Raw genomic sequence first — 21,954 nt, forward strand, 5'->3', positions numbered from 1 at the left:
GATTGACAGCTGCCTCCGTTGAATGAACAGCCAATAGGAATGCTCTCTGTCTGAAATGACCTGTGAATGGCCAAAGCCATGAGGAGATGCACAAGTCTAGTTTTTTTGCCTATTGCCACTTGCCTATTAATGTTCAGTAAATTTTACCTGAATAAGCAATGGTTGATGATGATGATTATAATTATATTATAATTTCGCCTGAAAGCGATTATAGCAAAAACTACCAAAAAGCAGCCAAAACTCATGACATCATCAAACGTTGATGATGTGCACACAACCAAGGGGTGTTCTGTGGTTACTTTACAACCGTCTTTGAAATCGGTTGAAGCATAGGCTGTTTTTCAGGCTGGTTCAGCACCACCCACATGAATGAACAGCCAATAGGAACGCTCTCTCTCTGAAATGACCCGTGATTAGATTTTTTAAAGCCTGAAAACAGAGCCATGATGAGGAGCAAAAGTCTAGTTATCTCTCAGAACACTTGAATTACAATATGCTGAATGGTTATTATGAAATGTTTGCCCAATGATGCCAAAAACATTTTTCCTACTGCAGGTTTAAGTCAAGTCAACTGTATTTATATAGCACATTTCATGCATAATAACATGCAACGCAAAGTGCTTTACATAAAAAAAAATTACATGATAATATAACAAAAATCTCAATATAAAAATGTGAAAGTATACAAGAAACACACATGTTCACATACACACACACACACACTGAAGTTAGCCCTAGACTGTTTTGAAGAGGAATGTTTTTAACCTGCTTTTAAAGGTGTTCAGTACGGGGGCCTCTCTCTCTCAGGTCCTCAGGCAGGGCATTCCATCTGCTAGGGGCATAAATACAGATATACATGTATACTGTATATACTGTATATACACACTGGGGTGCAAAACAATTTAGAGCTTTGTATATAAGTATAGCAGAATTTTAAAATCAAGTTTAAAAGGGGAGCCAATGCAGAGATCTAAGAATATAGGTGCAATGGGCTCATACGTTTTAGTTCTAATAAGAACACGTGCAGCTGCATTTTGAAGTGACTGTAGTCGCTGCACTGCTGATTTTGGGAGGCCAGTGAATAGACCATTACAGTAGTCTAGTCTGCTTTTTATAAATGCATGGATTAATTTCTTAGAGTGTAATTTTGATAAGATTACTGAATTTGCAGACAGCAGTCGAATGCATAGGAGTAAATGTGTACGCTTACATACAGCATTGTGTCTGTGCCAAGTGTGTGTGTGTGTGTGTAGAAATAAATAGATAAACAAAACTCTTTCAATTTACTTCAAAGTTTATGTCAACTTAAGTATTATTGGTGCCTAAGAAGACTTTTCTTATGCTAATCATCTGTGAATACCTTTGCCACTGCACACTAGTGACTGCCCACAGCAATAGAGGAGAATACACACCATGTGGTTTGATTTGTTATACCTTGGTACTGGTAAATGAAGACACGCTCCTGGACTACTAAACTATTTTGAAAATGAATTGACAGAAATTTAGACAATGTTTGATGTTACATTAAAGTGAAATAAGAGTTATACAGATTGTCACCATTATGAACATTTATGAATGAAACACAGTAGTCACCCCTTGTTTTGTTTCCATTTGGGTAATTTTTTCCAGTCAACAAATTGAAAAACTGAACCCTCGGTGGTGGATTTTTGTCAGTGCAACATCTGGTAGTACTTTACAAATTACCACATACTTGGATACTTCTCCATCCAAAAAAAAGTTTGGTTTATTAATAAAAAAAATGCATAATCACAATTAGACAACGGAAACAGTTTAGTCATCCTAACATCTTGTTTTACAACATCCGAATACAAATTTATTGCTCAAAGACACACAAAGAGGCTTTTGTCAGAAAAAAACATTGCACTTTGATTGTTTGCTTTACATCATGTCGAGTGACTCTTCCATCATCAAGAGACTCGACAAATAAATTAAGACATAAAGGAAAAGCAACGCTCATGATAACGGATAGGAGAGGAATACATGAAATTAGACCATCGTAAATGATTATGAAAGCAGACGGATATAATACAAGTTGTAACTTGACCATCATAATCTAAATCTATGATCAAATGTCAAAATATTCCTAGATTTAAGGATCCCAGTGATGCTACAGAAAGGTTGTTAAAGGCTGTGTTTTAATATGGCTTTTACAGATTTTTTAATTTTTTAACATAAGATGTATTGCACCGAAAAGCAGCTGGTTCTCCTAATAAAAGTAGCAGCGCTCTGCAAAAAAACGGGACCAAAGTTAAACTTACACTGCCAACACATTTGGTTAACATATCAACATGCTGCACTGATTTTATGCAAATATTTCACAAAATTATTTCAAAGGATGTTGAAATGAAATGTGTCCACCGATAAATAATTGTGCAGTGTCAGTGCTGAGAGAATATACGGTCAACTCCAATTGCCTGAAACCACATATAAGCATTCTGTTCCTGATTATTATTGATTTAATTGAAATTATATGAAACATTTTGAGGTATTGATCACGTTAACTGCTTTTAAATATATTTTAGAGCAGTGGTTTTCCATCCATAAGTAACACAATGACAGAATGTAAGACTATTTGGTCATGGGGTTTCATACACTTTCTGTAATTACACATTTAAAAGCAAAACTCCTATCAGATGAGGGACCCTGGGACAAAATCTTATCAAATGGGGGTCTAATTTGTTTCAGTTTAGGGGTCCTTGATGTGAAAAAGGTTTGGGAACCACTGCTTTAGAGTAATGTCAGATTCATCTTATACTCCAAATCAATATTTTTTGGATTTAGCTCGAGAATAATAGATCACATTATATCATTTCTCAGTCTACAGTACATAAATACAGTACGATACTTCCAAAGACATACAATTAAAAAGCCAAAGTGGAAAAAATGACCTTGTGGTGGTAGAATTGGGAGTGCTAAATAAATATTATTATACAAACTGTGATCTTGAAATCCAAATTTTGTGGCTAAATGTGAAAAATATTAAAACAAAGCCACAGAGGAGAAGGTAGTCTAATGAGTCGAAGTAAAGAAGCTTAGATTGTTCAAACGCAAACATTCAATGTGTTAAGTTTCACTAAGAAAATACTTTCAGACTGTAACCTGGTGCAACTGAAACAGAGTCCGTAGAAACCATGAGGTACATCAGCTTTAAAACTGTAAATTGTAAATATGAATTAGGGTCAGTCTAGCTTTGTGTTAAATTCAAATGTATCTTTTAACAGTCCCGATGGAAGACATGTAAAAAATGGAGAAATGAATCGACAGACAGATATACCAACAAAGAGAAATTAAAGCAATAACAACATGAGACTTTTGTCCAGACTTGCCAGGAGTTATGAAAAGTGCAGCTACTGGAGCTTCAGTCAGCGCTCAACAGATTAACAAATAAAAGTTCTTGTAAAGCCGCCTCTCCTGTGTCTTTTTAAAAGCTGTGTAATTAGCATTACGAAACATGCAATCATCACAAGCACGCGAACCATCAGACGCATACATTCAAACGAAAACATCAGCCATACAAACTGTGTAAACTCTCAGAATATTAAAAATGTCTGAATAAAAGAAAAAAGAATTTAAAGGGTGGATTGACATCTGTACAAGTATTAAAACACCCCTCGTTTTACACGTCTTTACAATTAACATTCTCCCTTATATTGTTTTCCTCTTGTGCCGCACACTTTCAGACATGCTTTGAAAAGTCCAGTTTAAATGACACTGAGCATGTCGGTGGTGTGACACAGAGTGGACTGAAATAAAGTCTGGGAACACTTTCTCTTCTCAGCATCTGCCCCTCTGACCTTGTGACCTTTTGACCCTCCACAGCTACGTCTGCTCCGCACTAAAGTTCATCCCTGTGGGCAGCTGACAGCACGCCGGCCGGCGGCGCGGCCCCTTTCAGGGTCTTGTGGGAACCCCTCCAATCAGTGCGCACGGCGTCGTCGTCCCACAGAGTCGACGTCTCCGTGTCGCTCACCCACTGGGGATCGCCGGCGTAGTGGCACGGCTGGACCAGGAGGGGGAGTGTACTGTAGGCTTGCAAGTTTCTGTTGGGGAAATGGGACTTGTAGTCCTTACTGCAAGAGAGAGAGAACAGTGATAGGGGATTATATAGATGTGATTTCATTTGAGACTGTATCACAGATTTTTATTCCCCTACGATTCAGTAATATTTTGTGATTTATTTGGAATACACTGATTTTGACAAGAGATGGGAGACGGAGGCTGATTTTCCAAGACAGTTCAGTTACTCTTAGCATGGAGGGGCGACAGCAGGACCGATGTGTGGCATGCGGTTGTTGTGCATTCTTAGCGGACCAGTCAAGCATATCAAATTAGAATCACAGAGGTGAGAGAGAGAGAGAGAGAGAGAGAGAGAGAGAGAGAGAGAATAGAGAAAGTGGGTTGGCTATAAGCCAGTTTTCCACACATGATGGAGCACACAGACACTGCCAAGCCTTCTGGTTCGCAGGCCCCTTCAACCTAAGGTGCATTTCATCTCTCTTGCCACATATGTGTCTCAGTTACTCTGCTAGATCAAAGCTGAGGGATGATGAGAAAAGTCGTTTGGTTAGGGTTAATGTCAGGGAGATTGGGGTTAGAGTTAGGGTCAGGATTGCATAGAGATGCAGCAAATGAATTGATAAAAAAACTTGAAGTGAAGTACTGTATATATATTAGAAAACTGAAGTGTTTCAAAGATGACAATTAATGCATGTGACAATGTCTTTATGTTATGTTATGTTTCCCTTTTTGAATGACGAATACAGAGTACCGCGACCTGCTGGTAGGGAGAGTTATTTCATCTCACTCAGGCGCTGTAACATACGTTGTAGTTGACCGTCGGCTGTTGTCTTTGCTGTGTGTTCGAGTGCAACTTGTCAGCCAAAACAAAGGCGAAGTGAGGCGACGCAACAGGTGGCCTTCATCGCTACTAGTTGTCTGATGTTGGGTTGGTGTGTCTAGGGCTTTAGAGCAGAGCCCAGACAGAGCGTTTCAGACAGAGGGTGAAAAGAGGCGCTGCAGTACAGCCGGTATGAGAAAAAAAAGTGTTTTTTTTAACATCAAAGCATGTAAACATGCTCTAGTAGAAACCCAAAATACAAGTATGCAACTGAAAATAAACATAATAGGTCCCCTTTAAATGGGTTATGGGACAGAGGAGGAGTTAGTGGACATTTTTGGACTGGTGGGAGGACCTTAATGTTGTTGCTGTTTTGAGACAACCTTGGTTGGACCACCTATGAAACCAAGTAAAATGCTTATGTTGGCATGCTACCATGTCATGATGACAATGCTAACATGCTAATGTTTGGCAGGTATGGTGTTTACCATGTTCACTGTCTTAGTTTACCATGTTAGCATGTCAGGCTGTTCTCATACACAGGTCGTAGCTATACCTACGAAAAGCTAATGCACTGGAATTTGTACATATCCCACAAAAGCAATTTCGTGCGTAATTTATGTAATCGTGAACCAGTAACTATAAATAGCGTAAGGAGGAGGTCGGGGTGGATCGGCTGGTCAAAAAATACCAGACTTTTGCCCAGGAGACTGGCGTTCATGTCCCCTTGTGAAACCAGAAGTCAACGTTGATTTATTTGTCAAGTAACTTAGGAGCTTAAGTTACGGCACTTCTGGAGTTATTTTTAGCCAAAGCACAATCTTTTCCTAAACCTAATCGAGCAGTTTTCTTGCTTAAACTTAACTGAGTAGTTTTGTTGCCTAAACCTAAGGAAGGTGTTTCCTGTGAAGATGGAAGTTTTGTTTTTTTAAAAGACTGTATGCATGTAACGAGTGGAAATCAACAAGTGTTGCTGGACATTTGTAGGAAAACAAACGAACAGGAGGAAAAACCTTTCGTAAGATATCATACGAACCGTTGTATGAGAATACGTTGAGTATGAAACATCTACTAAGTAGCACTAAACACGAGGCTGATGGGAATGTCATTAGTTTTGTAAATATGGGATGGGATGGTGGCAAGTACTGGACAAACATGATGGAGCTTATTGAAAAGTTAAGGGATCGCCAAACTTATTAAAATTCATCCTGAGGGTAACATTAATGTTGGTACCAAAGTTCATGGCAATCCATCCAATAGTTGGCGAGACATTTCACTGAAAACCAAAAATGTGGAATTGTCAGAGGTCACAAAAGTAATTGGGATTCATCCTCTGGGCACGACTTTCTGTACAAAATTCCATGTTAATCCATCCAATAGTTGCTGAGATATTTTACTCTGGACTACAAGTCAGACCAGGCGACATTTATAACCCTGAAGCTGCCGATAGCTCGGCTAAATACGTTGAAGGAAATGTTATTTTTACAAAGCGCAGCACAAGTTTATCACAAACACATCTGGACTCCCCCTCTGCTTGTTAAAGTGTATCTGGCAACCACACTGTGCATAAAAAAAGTGGCAGTCCACGTTGCCCAAAATCTAGGCAATCATTCCCAGAAAGACACGAAACCTGCACACCATAAAGAGAAAAAAGATTTAAGACCTACTTTGAAATGTGGCGTTCTAATTCAGCTTGACAAGCGCTGCACATTAAACTGACAAGAACAGAGATTATGGACAAAGCTGACCTTTTTTTTTCTCCAAAGAAACCACAGACTTCACTATAGTTATTTTGTCTACTCACGCCACAAAAAAAACCTAGGCTAAATATATAGTGTGTATGCAAGTTTAGGTAACTATTGTTAGGAACGTTTGCAGCAATCATGAGGTCAGATTTAGAATTACAGGCCTGGCAGCAGAGGGAGGTTTTAGAGTGCTGAAAAACACGTCTCTGTGACTTGAATGTGAAAATGATTGACACGAAACAAACTTTCACCAAAATGTTCATCAAAATTAAAACAAGAAAAGTTGATTCAGCGTTGTCATCATACATACTTGGGATGTTTGTCGTACATGATGGGAAGGAATTCATCGACAGGAAGCATCTTGGACAGTGGCTCAGCGTTGAGCAGTTTTTGGGCTCCTTGCAGAGAGATGGCGTAGGACAGAGTCCAATACGAGTAGTCAGCCATTACCAAGTTGTGAACGTTCTCCACCGCTTCCTCCTTTCCGGGATTGATCTGCTTCCTGCCAAAGTATCTGTAGCAACGTTGGAAAAAAAAAAAAGGGAAAAAAAGGATAAAAATAAAGTGGTGAAGAAGAAATGAGGCAATCTCTAAAACATCCTGAAAATCGTCTGCAATGCTGCAGTTCTTTTTTGCCACATGTGTTGGAAATCACTTTTGAAGTATCATCTTTTTTTGCAGCATTTGTTCCGCATGTGTAACCATTTTCAGAAAGTCATGGTAACCACAATACACACAACAAAAATGCTGGTACATTTCCCATCCTTCTGCTGATAGATGCTTTCAAAATGCTTTCATCTGTTTTGTCTAATCATGTCAGTTTGATTTCAATTAAAAACGTTTGTTTCTATGTCCTGCAGAGGCCTTAATCACAGAAACACTGACACACACACACACACACACACACACACACACACAGTGTGTGACGTGCATTCCTGGACGTAAATTTTTTCCTCTGACTTCTGACCCCATTCCTCTACACACGCACACACAGCATACTTTTCAGAAAACGGTATTGACTTAACCTAACTAGGTTCTGTACACACAGGGAACGTCAGCAGCGCGTGGCGGTTGCCTCGCTGAGCGGCTGCTTGTTTCACGCGTGTGGCATCCACACTGGCAGTGTTCCTGCTGCTGTTGGGCTGCTGCTGCCAGCTCTTTCTTTCTACATTGAGTTTGACTTTCATAATGGCCATTTCATTTCATTATAAATGTAAATTATATTTATTTTAGACAGAAAAAGGTTAAGCTGCAAGAGCTCATTGTAAATAATAGTAATGATCCACAATTAAAAGCTGGTACTTTATTCATGCATGGAGACGTGCAAGTCACCGCATTTTCTACAACACTGTCCTGTTCACGCAGAGCAGTGTGGCGGCTCTAACCTATTGACGTGGACGCCAAAATAAATAACAACAGGTTCCGCAGTTTCCGCCGCACGCTGCTGAAGTTCCCTGTGTGGACAGAGCGTTAACAAGTGTTTATCTTACATGATGTCCCAGTCCAGCTCCAACTGCTTCACCTCCTCCATCAGTTTGAGTGATCGTCGTTTGAAGTTGGCTTGGAAACGAACGTCGTCTTCAAACACCAGCGCCTTGTCCATCTGCAAGTCCACCATCTGAGGAGAGGAGAGTAAAAACGTGTGTTTCAGAATGAACCAAGAGATGGTTAAGGAATACAGAGGGAAAAAAACTTTCAAGATTTTGTCATTAAAAATGTAATTGATGGAGTAAAAAAAGATGATAGAGACACAAAAAGGGTTAAAATATGAACTGAGTGTCAGTTAGTTTACTTAAGTTCTAAACAACTTATTACGTATTTCTTCACTGAAAAAAGAGCAAAGAACGGCACTGAAGGCTTTCCTCCATGGTAAAACTAAATATGTTTTCACTCTTCTCCTGACTGGCTTCGGCAAGAGATTGATTGACAGATGATTCATCCAATCAGCTGCCAAGTATTTTTTGAAAGTGCCCGCCTTTTCCCAAAGCTTGTCAGCTGGTTCTGTGTAACAAACCATCTGGTGGGTCAGGTTAATACTTAATAGGCTTGTGTTCCATTTCGGGTCCATTTCCAAGTTGGTAAAACCCAAATTGAAAATTTTGAAATCTTTTTTTTTTTAAATCGCAAAGAAAAAATGACAAAACATGCAAGTAGTTATTAGTTAAATAGCAAATATGTTACCTATATGGAACAATTTGAGTTTGGTTCTTTGAATTTGAGTCTTTGAAATTTTGTTTTTTTCATTTATTTATAATTGATTTATACTTAACAATGTTATCAATTGCAGTGAAGGCTATAAAACATTTGGAAGGGTTTGTATTTGATAAACAGATGGCCATCATTCATCCTCTTCAATATATTACCTGTGTTGTTCTCTGCAAACCACTGCCAGTCATACCTAGACGATCATGTATAATATGTTTGTGTTTTCTCACCTCCTTCCAGATGAAGTAGTGGCTGAGGAAGCAGCCCACCTCTCCTTTGGTCAGGGTGCGTCCATTGAACGGGTCATAGTAGCCTGGCAGCAGGTCAACACCCAGGATCTTAATGTCACTGCTGTTCAGAGCACTGCAAACACACACAAGGGTGTTATATTATTATAATCCCATATTTCCATACAACCTCAATGCACATTTTCTTTTAATGCTACCTTCGAAATGTTGTGCAAATGTACAGCGAGAATTATATACAAAAAAATATTTTTTCAGTGGTAAATGTCTTCTTTACACTGTTTCTTTTGCACAGATAGATAACTGCATGTCCATAATAAAGAAGCTATTTTTCCATTCAGAATTTGCATTAAATATCAGGATACTATCTGGGAATCCAACACCATTGTGAATTAAACCAAAACACGAGTTTATGTATCAATACATTTTCTTTCCTTCACACCAACCATACTCCAATGTACATCTCCTGTCAGTATCTTCTATTTCGGTATTGATTTTTCTCTCTTTTTTTCACAGACACTCTCAAAACACACTCTCTATCTGAGCCAGTTGAGTGATCTCGCTACAGTATATTCAGTCTTTCCCTGAGAGTGTACTCACTTTCCATCCACAGCGTCCACCACCTTGACGTCAATCTCCAGCTCATTCAGGGAGAACAACATCCGGTCTCTGCGGTCAGTACGCCGTCGCAGATTAATCAGATATATCTGAGGAGAGGAGGGCAAATGGTTATTTAACTCTGTTATAACTGCTTGACGTAACTGAAATGTATATTATTAACTCCCATCTTTGACTTCTGTTAACAAGTCTGCTTAAACTAAATTCTTTCAAAAAAAAATTCAGTAATAATGCTTCAGTTTTACTTTGAATGTATTGTCCATTGTGTGTGTTTGAAAATGGAATTAAAAGCAGATGTCAAGACAGGCAAGACACAGCAAGGCATAACGCCAGGATTTTGATTAATACCATCCAGGAATCAGAGTAAATATGTAAGAACTTACCCCACTTACAATCATTTCAGACTTAAAAGTTGAGAAGTTACAATGTTTTTTCCACAGATGCTGGGACTACCGTGCTAGTTGAAACACAATCTAATGTGTATACACAGTATACAATGTAAGCAGTATATCAATATATCAGAAATGATGGCGTCCCTTAAAGCTACTTCTACCAGAAAAAGAATGGGGCGTCTCTCACCTCATCAAAGCCCATGAGGTCTCTCTGTTTGGGGAACATGGAGACGAATCGTGAGGGGTGCATCGGAGGACCATCGACTGTTTGACAAAGATGTAACACATGTTAGAAGAGAAGGACATAAACAATAAAACAAAACTGAACCAACACAACGAACTTGCACAGACATGGTTGATATACAGCCAAACAAATGCTGTTTTATGCTTTTCATCTATTTTTTTCAGTCTGTGTATCCCTCGTTTTCTTTTTTTTTATTCTCTGTCAGCATTTGTCTTTATTAATATTATTAGTGAATATAATCTCTTCTTACTCATTGACTCAAGCTGGACATGAACAAAGTTGAGGCGATCGTCTTCCAAGGTGTGTTGAGGCTTGGCCGGGACGTTCAGGTAGCCGTAGCGCTCCTTGTTACACAGGTACATCTGGACCTCTGAGCAGCATAAAATTATGAATGAATCCATAAATAGACATTGTGTAACATCATAGGTTTTTCCTCTCTAAAAGATACAATTGTGGACATGATTAAAAAAAACATAACCACAAACAAGAAGCGCTAACGAACCTGCAGCCCGGCAGGAGAAGGCGAACACGATGATGTCGTCGTAGGGCCACGAGTAGTCGCTGTGAGGAGGGTAGAAGGCCAGTTTCTTCATGCCTTCCTTTCTTAAATCCAGCAGCACGGTGGAGTGGATCATGGGCACGGGGAAGCAGCCCAGTCTGTGGCGATGACGGGTTGGGAAATACTCTGCTGTTCGACGATAGTATCCCTGAGAGAGAGGTGGATTAGGATGTACGGTAAGAGAGTCGGGACAACAACAAAAAAGGACGGTTACTTTAAAACAAATATTTACAGGTGGGCGCAGGTATCAGATATCCATGTGTCGGAGGAATCTTGATATAAAGAAGTTATTTTTTCGTCATTTTTGCATGCTGCCTCATGTGTCCCCTTCCACTATCAAGCTCACACTCACCTGTGGAGTGATACCACACCAGTAGTTGGAGTACGCTCCCTGAGAGTCAAGCATGGGAGCGATGGCCGACTTGTTCTCCGCTATCATCAGGTTGAGGGTCTCTGGGTTGGTGAGGATATTGTCTGTGTCGGCGTACTGAAACGGAGACACAGAGGAGGAAAGAGACAAAAAGCAGATTGAGAGTGTCGTGTCTCTGGAACGATCGTTGCCAAAAGTTTTTCTTGGATGCAAAAACGGCAACAGAGAGGGAAGAAAATCTCATCGGATAAATCAAGGGGAAGGAGCCAACATGAATCTTACGCTAATGTCACAAGAGAGATTATCTTATTATGTACCAGGATGTAATCGGCCCAGCGTTTCCTGGCGAAGTTGAGCGCTGCCTGCTTCAGCTTCATCACGTACTCATATCTGCTGTTGGGCCAATGCTTAGGACCCAGCTCTCCTGCATAGGACCTGAGACAGAGATACATAATAAGGACATTAAAGTAGATTGTTGCACTGATTTGCCATTTTCTCATATCTATATCATCTCATACCTCATGTACGTATACCACTGTGCAATATCAATATTCTGTGCAATATCAACATTTCATATTCATATGTGCAATATTGGGAAACCACTCATTCAGTCTCTTTTTTTATATATTGTTATTTACTGTACACTTGCTGACTATATCTTTATTGTGTACTTGCTTATTTATTAGATCTTGTTTTTGTTTTTTTAATGATGCCTGTTGTTGTTTGCCCTGTACCCCTTTGCTGCTGTAATCCTGCAAATTTCCCTGCTGTGGGTCTAATAAAGGATTATCTTATCTTATCTTATCATATCTTACCTTATATCTCATAATCTACAACTAGTTGAATTAGGCTGGTCTCTATATGTAGTTAACACTGTATATATCTATAATAGATCGCGATTAATCGCATGATTGTCTGTAGTTAATCGCGATTAATCGCAAATTAAATTTTTTATCTTTTCAAAATGTACCTTAAAGGGAGATTTGTAATGTTTTCAATACTCTTATCAACATGGGAGTGGGCAAATATGCTGCTTTATGCAAATGTATATATATATATATATATATATATATATATATAATGAACAACACAAAACAATGACAAATATTGTCCAGAAACCCTGACAGGTACTGCATTTAGCATAAAAAATATGCTCAAATCATAACATGGCAAACTGCAGCCCAACAGGCAACAACAGCTGTCAGTGTGTCAGTGTGCTGACTTGACTATGACTTGCCCCAAAACTGCATGTGATTATCATAAAGTGGGCATGACTGTAAAGGGGAGACTCGTGGGTACCCAGAGAACCCATTTTCATTCACATATCTTGAGGTCAGAGGTCAAGGGACGCCTTTGAAAATGGCCATGTCAGTTTTTCCTCGCCAAAATGTAGCATAAGTTTGGAGCATTATTTAGCCTCCTTCGCAACAAGGTAGTATGACGTGGTACCCTACCTTTAAAACTGAGCCCGCTACAACCTAAAAATTGCATGTTGCGTTAACGCGTTAAAGAAATTAGTGGCGTTAAATACAGCTAGACTGACACTTTATAGAGTTCAGTGACTGTAAGCAGATCAGACTGTATCATTGACAAGTACAAATAATTTCCACTGATGGCCTCTTCAGCTCAGACAGATGTCCACACAGATAAGACGTACGGACAAGCAGAGGCGTGCTGCATCATTCCTCATTATGCAAAGTGCAAATGAGCGTCGTCTTGAGGCAACACAGTGGAGGTGCACTACAGGCTTAGAGGCTATATGGTAAACTTTCACGTGTCCTGGGTTAAGATTTGCTTAGATCTACACATGATGTTCGCCTACCCAGATTCCCTGCTGCTGTTAATAACAATTTAATACATTCATATTATTTTGACTTACGTGGGCTGGTCCATTGGTCTCCACTCAACGTAATGGTAGAATTTCTGCATGACAGTAAGCCACTCTTTCAGTATGGCTGTGGTGTTATCTGTGTTGTGATCCGTGGCTGCCCTGAGGAGCACAGAGAAAGAAGGTTTTCAAATGCTGGTTTAATGGAGGAATAATTCATTTCAACACATCTTTAAGGGGAGACACCCCAGGTGAATAGTGTAAAAATTTCAAGGAATAGATATCACCATGAAACTTCCCCAGTTGATTACTTACATAAAGTTTTCTGAAATATTATGTTTAAAAATGCAAATGAGGCACTATCTAATGCTAACTGTTGGTGATTTTAGGAGAAATCTACACACAAAAATAGATAAAATAAACCCCTAAATGTGTATTTTGGATGTTTTCTTTTCACTTGTCAAGTGTATGAAAAACAATAATTTTGCTCTGGCAGTGTCTCGTCTTAACACATACAAATAATTACCATAATACCATACCATACCATACCATACCATAATTACGGTCTCATCTCTGTGATTGAGGAGCATTTTTCTTTTTCTTGTACATGTTTAAGCACATTCTGCTGAAACATTCAAGTGGAGCAGCTGACAGTTATGCATATGATATTCCTATCAAATGTGCGTTGGATCTCTTTTCCCTCAGACAAATTCAACACTTTCTGAGAAAGCTTTCTTTAAAAGAGAAGATGGTCATTACAGAATCTGGTATAGTAGACCATTTTGGGCCTAAATGTGAATCAATTAGAAGAAGTTCTCTATTACAATTAGGGCTGCAACTACGATTAATCTGTTTAGTATTTTCTCAATTAATAGATTAGTTGTTTGGTCTATAAAATGTCAGAAAATGGTGAAAAATGTCGATCAGTGTTCCCCAAAGCCCAAGCCTCAAATGTCTTGTTTGTCCACAACTCAAAGATATTCAGTTTACCGTCATAGAGGAGTAAAGAAACCAGAAAATATTCACATTTTAGAAGCTGGAATCAGATTTTTTTAAAACTTTTTTCACTTAAAAATTACTCACTAATTAATCGATTATCAAAAAAGTTAGCGAATCATTTAATAGTTGACAACTAATCGATTAATCGTTGCTGCTCTAACTGCATTTTTTTTCTTTTTCTTATATGACTTTTATTATTTTTATTGGTCAGTTATGTAATTTGCTGGATCAGCTGAGAACAGACATTCTTGTCTAGTTATTTCATCCATTAACAACTTCTCAATTGTTTTGATATTATCATCATGATATTGATATTGTGATATAAAATGACTCATACTGTGACAGAGGATTTTTTCCATACAATACTATTATACAACAAATTTAATAGGGGTGTAAGGATACATTAATCTGGATTGATATATCGATTTAATGATCAATGATCCAATATCATCGATGCAAAGTGAAAATATCGATACATCGTCATCTTTAAGATACGCCTTTATTTTGAAATTCCCACTATATATATATTCTTCAGTTAAAAAGAATAGATTGTTTTTCATTTAAATGACTGGGAGAGCTCAGTAATAAAATTGTCAAATCAGGTTTTAGTTGCTTTCGTGAGTTGATATACAGTAAATGTGACGGATTGTGTTAAATGGGCATATTATATTGTCTCATATCGATGGCAGGCCCCTGAATTGAATCAAAATCGCACCGTGGCAGACTTTGTGACATCAGCCAATATCGTATCATTGTCCAAAGAATCGATTTAATATTGTATCGTGCTGGGGTGGATTAATGCACAGGCTGGCCTATAGGTTGCAGCCTATAGGGGCCCCATGTTTATGCCATGCCAGATTATTTTTAATTATTTAAATGTACTTCAGAGAAAAAAAATAACAACCGTGACCCCTACAGGCCCATAAGACACATTTAAAAAAAAATAAGCAGCTGATTTTTTTCACTGCTACTGGACAGAATAACTTCAACGCGGAGCATAAAAAGCACAACGGCTGAAAGAACAGCGTGACCAAGATCTACTAAAGAAAATCCCTAAATTGCTAAATATTTTAAGGCTTAGTGTAACGGCTGTCTCAATGTGTGTGTTTCCAAGTGTGTACCTGTGGGCCGTGGATTATTCCTAGCACACTTTTTACACATGGCATGATGAGGAGGGGGCCCCCATACAAAGAGTAGCTTACAGGGGCCCCTGACCACCTTAATCCGCCACTGGCATGGTGATTTATATATATTTATATGATCATCACAGCTCTATTTTGCACTGTTAGGCAACCCAGCAACAGTTCAATCTTCCTTCTCACATCCAGGTTTGTCAAAATCAAACTTTAAAATGAACAAGCAGAATGGATTTTAAATGAGATCAGGGTCACTTTATGACACATTAAACTCCAACTCCAGCACCCCACAGAGGCATATAATACAGCTTAACTGCTAACAGCCCTTAGAGGACAGTTTAGTTTGTGGGTTTTTAATCATTAGCTGTATTTTTTTTTATGAAAATGATTGCTATAAGATCAGTTACAAACAAGCTGTGACAGAAACTAAAAAATGGTCATGCAGCCCACCACAGTAGGACCCTGAACGCGTCACAGTAGGACCCTGAACGCCTCATCCCTGGAGTGTGAAAGGCTCACAGAGGGAGGACAGAGGGAGGGGTGCTGCTGCTGCTTTCACCAACTCATTTAAATGCAATTGACCTTTTGAACGGCTGCCATAGCCGGATAAAAGGGTGACCCCCTCTACAAACAAGCCTGGCAGACAGACAGACAGACAGTATCCATGCAGGAGAAACAACCCACCACACAGAGATGCGTTCTTTGGGGTAGTTGAGTCTCTCCAGAGCTCCGAGGTAGTAAGGCAGAGAGTGAGCTGTATTCCGGGCTATGAGAGCGACCACCACCGTAGGAGGCTGCATTTTCGACTCCTCCGGGAACAATTCCTCCGAAAAGTAGCATTCAGCCTGGAAAACAAAGGCCCCTAAAGCCAGAAAGTGGAGTAACATGGTGGAGGTGAAGCTGCTTACAGGAGCTCCAGCTACAGCACGTAGCCGGTGGACGCGTCAGCAGTCCAAGAAGAAGAAGAAAAAAAGAGGAGTTTTCACAAAATGTTCAACCCCCTCTTACTTAATGTACAAGCTGGCTTCGGTTTTTTCCCAAGAACAAATCCAAACGGAGAGAGTTACCTACATTACAACTTCCGCTTTAGGCCTGTATAGTAGCAGAAGAGAAAGTCTGCTACATCTAAAGATGAAGAAGAAGAAGGCGTGATTTGGCTACATTGTAGTTCTCTCTAAACTATGACGTTTAGCAGTTAACATCCTGAGGATACACAGTGGGAGAAAGCTTTGTGATATAGATACTGCATCACTAACAAACTTAAGGAAGTGTCTTTCAGAATCAGAATCAGAATCAGAATCAGAATCAGAACCAGAATCGTGTTTATTGCCATGTGTAAGAGGTATACACTAGGAATTTGCTTTGGTTCTGTTGGTGCAAATAAGTAGTGTAACAAAAGAATAAATAAAAACGTTAGAATAAAATAAGAATAAAAATTTTTTAAATTCTACCAATGTACAATAAACAATATAAGCTATAAACAAAAATAAACATGGTATAAACAGATGCACACAGATGCAAATATTGCCAGTGTGCAAACATGATATTTTTCAAGATATTACATAGAATTTACCCGTTAAAACTTGTGTTCGAAAGATTCAAGGTGGATTACAAGTGTGATTTCTGTGGACTTGATAAAGAGTGTATTTCCCATTATTCTTTCACTGTATATATACAAGAATGTTCTGGAGGGATGTAGCCAACTTTCTACAATACATTTAAAGCTGCAGTTGGTATAATGTAGCAAATATGAGTATTATTTTTTTAATAACACGGTCACTATATCCTGACAGTAGTGCATAAGACAGGTAATCTTAAAAAAAAGACACCGGAGGCACCTGAAGGTATCTGCAAGATTTTCCCCTAAACTAAACTGTTTGTTTGTTGCCTAGACCTAAAGAAGTTGTAGTTTTGTTGCCTAACCCTAAAGAAGCCTTTTTGTTTGTGTACAAAACATGACGTTTCATTCAGTTTTACAACATGTTAGACCATGTTGCTTTTAAGTTTCACTTTTACGATGTAGTAGGCGTAATCGGTCCCTAACCACCCACATCTATGGAGCTTATAGCGACAGATAACGCACATTTAATGGCCTGGCCCACTCAAATCAGGTGCTCCATTTCCATCTGAGATCTTTACTTACTTTGCCTCGCGTTTGCATTAGCCGCGGCCACCATGACGATGGTGCTCGTAATGGCATCTGCAAGATTTCACAGACCGGAGAAAAAAACAACCAATCAGAGCCGAGCTGGAGCCTTGCCGTCTCTGAGCATGTGTCAATCACTCGCAAACTCCGATCAAACTATGACCAGATATGAATCAATATTCTGTTACTGTAATGCCTATATTTTTCACATAAAATGTTTTCAGAAACATCTTGTATAGTATACTTTTTAGCTGTAAAATGAGAAAGTTTGTGACACAGCAGCCACGTTGAGATCAGTTGAGGAAATACCAAGCACCGCCCACCAGGTGGAGCACAGCCAATAGGAACGCTCTCTCTCTGAAATTACCTGTTTGGCTAAAGTCTCCCGTCACGGGCTAGATTATTTAAAGCCTGAAAACAGAGCCATAAGGAGGTGCAGAAGTCTAGTTTTCTCTCAGAACACTTGAATTACAATATGATGAAAGGTTATTATAGAATTTTTGCCCAATGATGCTGAAAATATGAATGTTGAAATAAATATGTTTGATGTAATGCTATATTTTAGTCAAGATAATATTGTAAATACCATGCTGTATATCATACAATTATTTATTATCTTTTAGAAAATGTCATATTTATAAGAGAAAATGATCAGGAACGAAGCCAACTGTCCTGCATTTTATTAATGAATTCAAACAATATAGCACCATCGTACCCAATATTAAAAACCATTAAGACTTTTAAATGATGAAATGATTATAATATGATGTTTATAAACATAAACACTGGCATTATGAAACGTAAATGTAATTATTTTTGTTTTGTCTTCTTTTTGTCCTTTATTTTTCAAATGTATCTGTTTGTACCTCTGTTCATAAAATAAATTAATAAAAAAAGCAACATAATATTTTTTTTTAACAATCTAATACATCAGTTTAGCTAAATCACTTGTAGCTACACGTGTCAAATATTAAAAAAGCATAAACATTGTTACTTTGTGTCAACAATAGCACTGCAACTCTTTTCATTATGTTACATTTTTGTATAATCTGTAAATCAACAGATACATTATGCACATTTTTTTAAGGTTCAAAGTTCAAGGTTCAATGTTATTTATTTATTTGTCACTTTTAAACTCCAGCAAAGCAGTCATTGGCAATGAAAATCTTTGCTCTCAGCTTCCTTCAACTATGCTCATAAAATATGTATATATAAAAGGGGAAATCACACAAGTAAAAGTAAAAGCAAAATGATAATCTAAGGCATAAAGTAGTGCAGTTGGGGGTTTAAATATAAACATAAGTAAACATAAAATAGTAATGTAAATGTAAATTTGTAATTTTGTTAAAGACAGTATTTCAGATGGGAATGTAAACTGGATGTAGTATGCATGATAAGAAGTAGTGTATGTACACAGAGGTGTAAACAGGAATGTAGTACGTTATAATGAGAAGTACTAAAATATATATACAGAGGTGTAGACAAGAGTGTAGTATGCATAGAGAAGTAGTAAATACGTATAATATTGTTTGTAAAACAGTATGTAAAGTATATAAAGGTAAAAAAGTAAAGTGACAATGGTGAAGTGTGTTTAGACTGCAGTTTTAGTGCTTACACTTATATACACATTATTATTCACATTATTATTATTATATAATACATTATTAGGCATGTATATTTATTGTTATGAAATATAATTTGTAAGAGCGATATTAGATCAAACTGTAGTCTGAAATATACATCAGTAAATGGTTGTTTTATTCTGGCTGCAGTTTCACAGATTCACCAACAGAGGGGGGATTTGATCCAATAGAAGGTCCAGTATTCAGGCTGTGAGTGTCTGTCTGAGGTCAGATCTTATGGTTTTCTTTGGTTTATGGTTGGATGTAACTAATTGCATTATTCTCAAGTACATTTCTGGAGTTGCTCGAAATTTATGTGAGTATTTTCACGGTGCTTTTGCATTTATTTGGCAACAATAATCACTTTTGCAACACAAAGATAATATATGATGCATTGTTGCAGGTTAAAATACATAACAGTACATACAGTATGTTCAAATTAGTTACTAAATTGTAATAATATAACACACTGAAAGGGAGCATTCTGCATAATGACAACATTTGAGGATTTAAGTACATTTTCCTGATAATATGGGGCGGCTGTAGCTCTATAGAGTGATCATCCCTGTTTCCTACTGCCTGCATGTTGAAGTGACCTTGAGTGAGACACTGAACCCTAAGTTGCTCCCTCTGTTCCAATGCAGATGTCAAATTTCATGTATGTATATGTTGAATACATTAAACTTTAAGTTATAATACTTCTGTAAGTATTTTTACATCACACTCTGGTGTTGCTACTTCGACTCAAGTATTTTTTCCACCACTGGGTCACAAGTACTGTATATGGCCTGCTGTGTGTCAAAAGCCACACTGAGATCATCTGCTGCTATGGGAGCGCATTGAATTACCTCACACACACACTTGTGAAGCAATTTGAAATTTCTCCAAAAAAAAGGTGATGATCGGAAAAGGTACAAGTACTTTAGGAAGAAAAGCCAAATTGAAAATTGGACCTGAAATTATTTAAGATAACAGGATCTAAATCTCTGGTTGGGTGGTTGCATGTTTGAAGCACAGACAAGCTGGTGGGATGCATGCCACAGGGGCAGGAGGGCTTTATGGCTGAGATAGTCTCCACTGGAGGCTTGGTCAGTGAAACAAAGAATTTGGAACGATCCGTGGTACTGATGTTCAACATAATATTCACATTTAAATAAGGAAGAGTCCAAACAGAGCTGGGAGGATGGCTGATCATTGAATCAGTGGAGTCATGGCAGTTCTTAACAACATTGGAACACTTATATTTAGCCTTCAAAATTTTAAATACAACTCATTTGTCATTGAGAAGAGGGTCAGTTTCAGAAGAAGTAAACAGTTGGGGCCAGAGGATCCAAACAGGTGTATCGTCTTTATGTGTTTTGTACTGATGGAACAAGGCCAACAGTTACAAAGCAAAGGAACCAGAAACTAATGGAAACGGCACTGTGGAGATAGCTTTCATTACTCACTTCAATAAATAGCCACTGGTATTTGTCCAGTCCAAGGGTCAACAGATCCTCTTATTTAATAGTCTCCTCCTGATGAGGTCATAACTGGTATAAGCACTTACATTTCCTGCACTCAAGTGATCAGTTCAGGTTTTGCTGCAGTGGACCACCTTGAACCTCCTCAGTGACCCCTGGATGTCCCTGGGACAGCTGTTGTTGGTGCTGTTTTCTTCCTTTCAAAGTTATTTTTATTGGACTTTTACAAGTAATCTTACAATGCAGTTGCATGTGGTACAATCAAGATGTTAAAATGGACTATTTTCAAAAGAAATACAAGAAGCCAGTCCATCACAGGTTACATCCAGCAAGTTTGAATCATCTTCTTAGTTTGTCGAGAACATTGTCAAAAATGATTTTGACATACGTTAACATAACCTGAACCAATAATCTAAATCAGATAGATTACACACAGTAGCACTAAACAACAATCTAAATTAAAGACCACGATCATACTCTACGTACGTATGCACATGCACACGGTTAAATCTTCAACGAAATCTGACTTATGTCAGAAGAAGAAAGCTTTTTTAAGAATGAAAAATAGGCTACGTATTGGAGCAGTTTGTGGAAAATGCAATACTCATTTCAAGTGAAAAATGCTGTTGTGAAACTTAAGATGAGACATTGATAAGTTTCCCAATGGCACATTTTTAGCTAAGAATTGAGTAAGGCTGAGCACTCAAGTGAAAATTGAAGATCAGAAGTTGAGGTTGACAGGACAGAGGATGTGGAAAAAAAGCAAAAAGAGCAGTGATGCGAGCAGAAGAAAGAGGATGAGGATGATGGAAAGAACGGGGAAGAAACGAGAAGAGTCATAAAGACATAAACGCGGGTGGAAAATAATAAGCAAAGTGGTATATAATGAATTTTGACGCCTTTTGGCGGGCTCTCTGAATAAACGGAGGCAGTCACGGCTGACAATAGCGGAGCTGGGTTGAAGGGGTCGTTTGTGTGGACAGGTCAGTGGGGTCTGAGGGTCAAATCTCTCCTATTCATGACACCACAAGTGTCGCCACACTCACACACAAACACACGCACACACATATATATACACGTATGTCAGGGGCACTTTCCCAGCGTTTGCGGCAGAGGCTGATCTGGGAGAGTTCAACCTAGGGTGCACTAACTTTTCACTGCGAGGTCAAGGGTGGAGATGACGTTTGTGTGTGTGGGGGGGTGTGAATTAAAGAAGGGGAAATCTTTATTGTTTTGACCAGATTGCAGGAAAGAGACTGGGGAAAAAAAGAAAAGAAAACGTGGATAAATTGCAGTTATTGAGACTTGAGTACTTGTCTTAAGTGGTTGGATCACCCAAACACAGGGCTTTCACCCAAGAGGCCAAGGTTTGCATCCCATGTGAAACCATCCATGTGTAGTTGTCTTTGTGTTCACAAGTGATAAGTTTCACATTCACTTTTGAGAAGTAGTCATTTGAAGCCAAAACACGAGGTTTTTCCCTAAACTTAACCAAGTGGTTTTGTTGCCTGAAGAAGTTGTAGT

The 21,954-nt window shown here is 38.5% G+C and overlaps 1 protein-coding gene across 2 annotated transcripts; it reads right to left on the reverse strand.

Annotated features, from left to right (window-relative positions):
* Positions 1-1,716: 1,716 nt before the first annotated feature.
* Positions 1,717-16,309, reverse strand: cercam (cerebral endothelial cell adhesion molecule). Of its 2 annotated transcripts, XR_012591625.1 has the most exons (13): positions 15,884-16,309; positions 13,116-13,226; positions 11,554-11,671; positions 11,219-11,353; positions 10,810-11,014; positions 10,558-10,677; positions 10,251-10,327; positions 9,654-9,760; positions 9,039-9,171; positions 8,094-8,221; positions 6,914-7,117; positions 2,616-4,091; positions 1,717-2,462 (listed from the first exon to the last, which is right to left on the reverse strand). XR_012591625.1 is itself a non-coding variant. In XM_074617772.1 (12 exons), the coding sequence occupies exons 1-12, from the start codon at positions 16,084-16,086 to the stop codon at positions 3,857-3,859; spliced, it is 1,776 nt and encodes a 591-aa protein (XP_074473873.1). In that variant the 5' UTR covers positions 16,087-16,309; the 3' UTR covers positions 1,717-3,856. The 2 variants fall into 2 exon arrangements, 1 of the variants encoding a protein (XP_074473873.1); XM_074617772.1 differs by having other exon boundaries at positions 1,717-4,091.
* Positions 16,310-21,954: the final 5,645 nt, after the last annotated feature.

This window comes from Sebastes fasciatus, chromosome 19, assembly GCF_043250625.1.
Source record: "Sebastes fasciatus isolate fSebFas1 chromosome 19, fSebFas1.pri, whole genome shotgun sequence".
Classification (NCBI taxonomy): Eukaryota; Metazoa; Chordata; class Actinopteri; order Perciformes; family Sebastidae; genus Sebastes; species Sebastes fasciatus.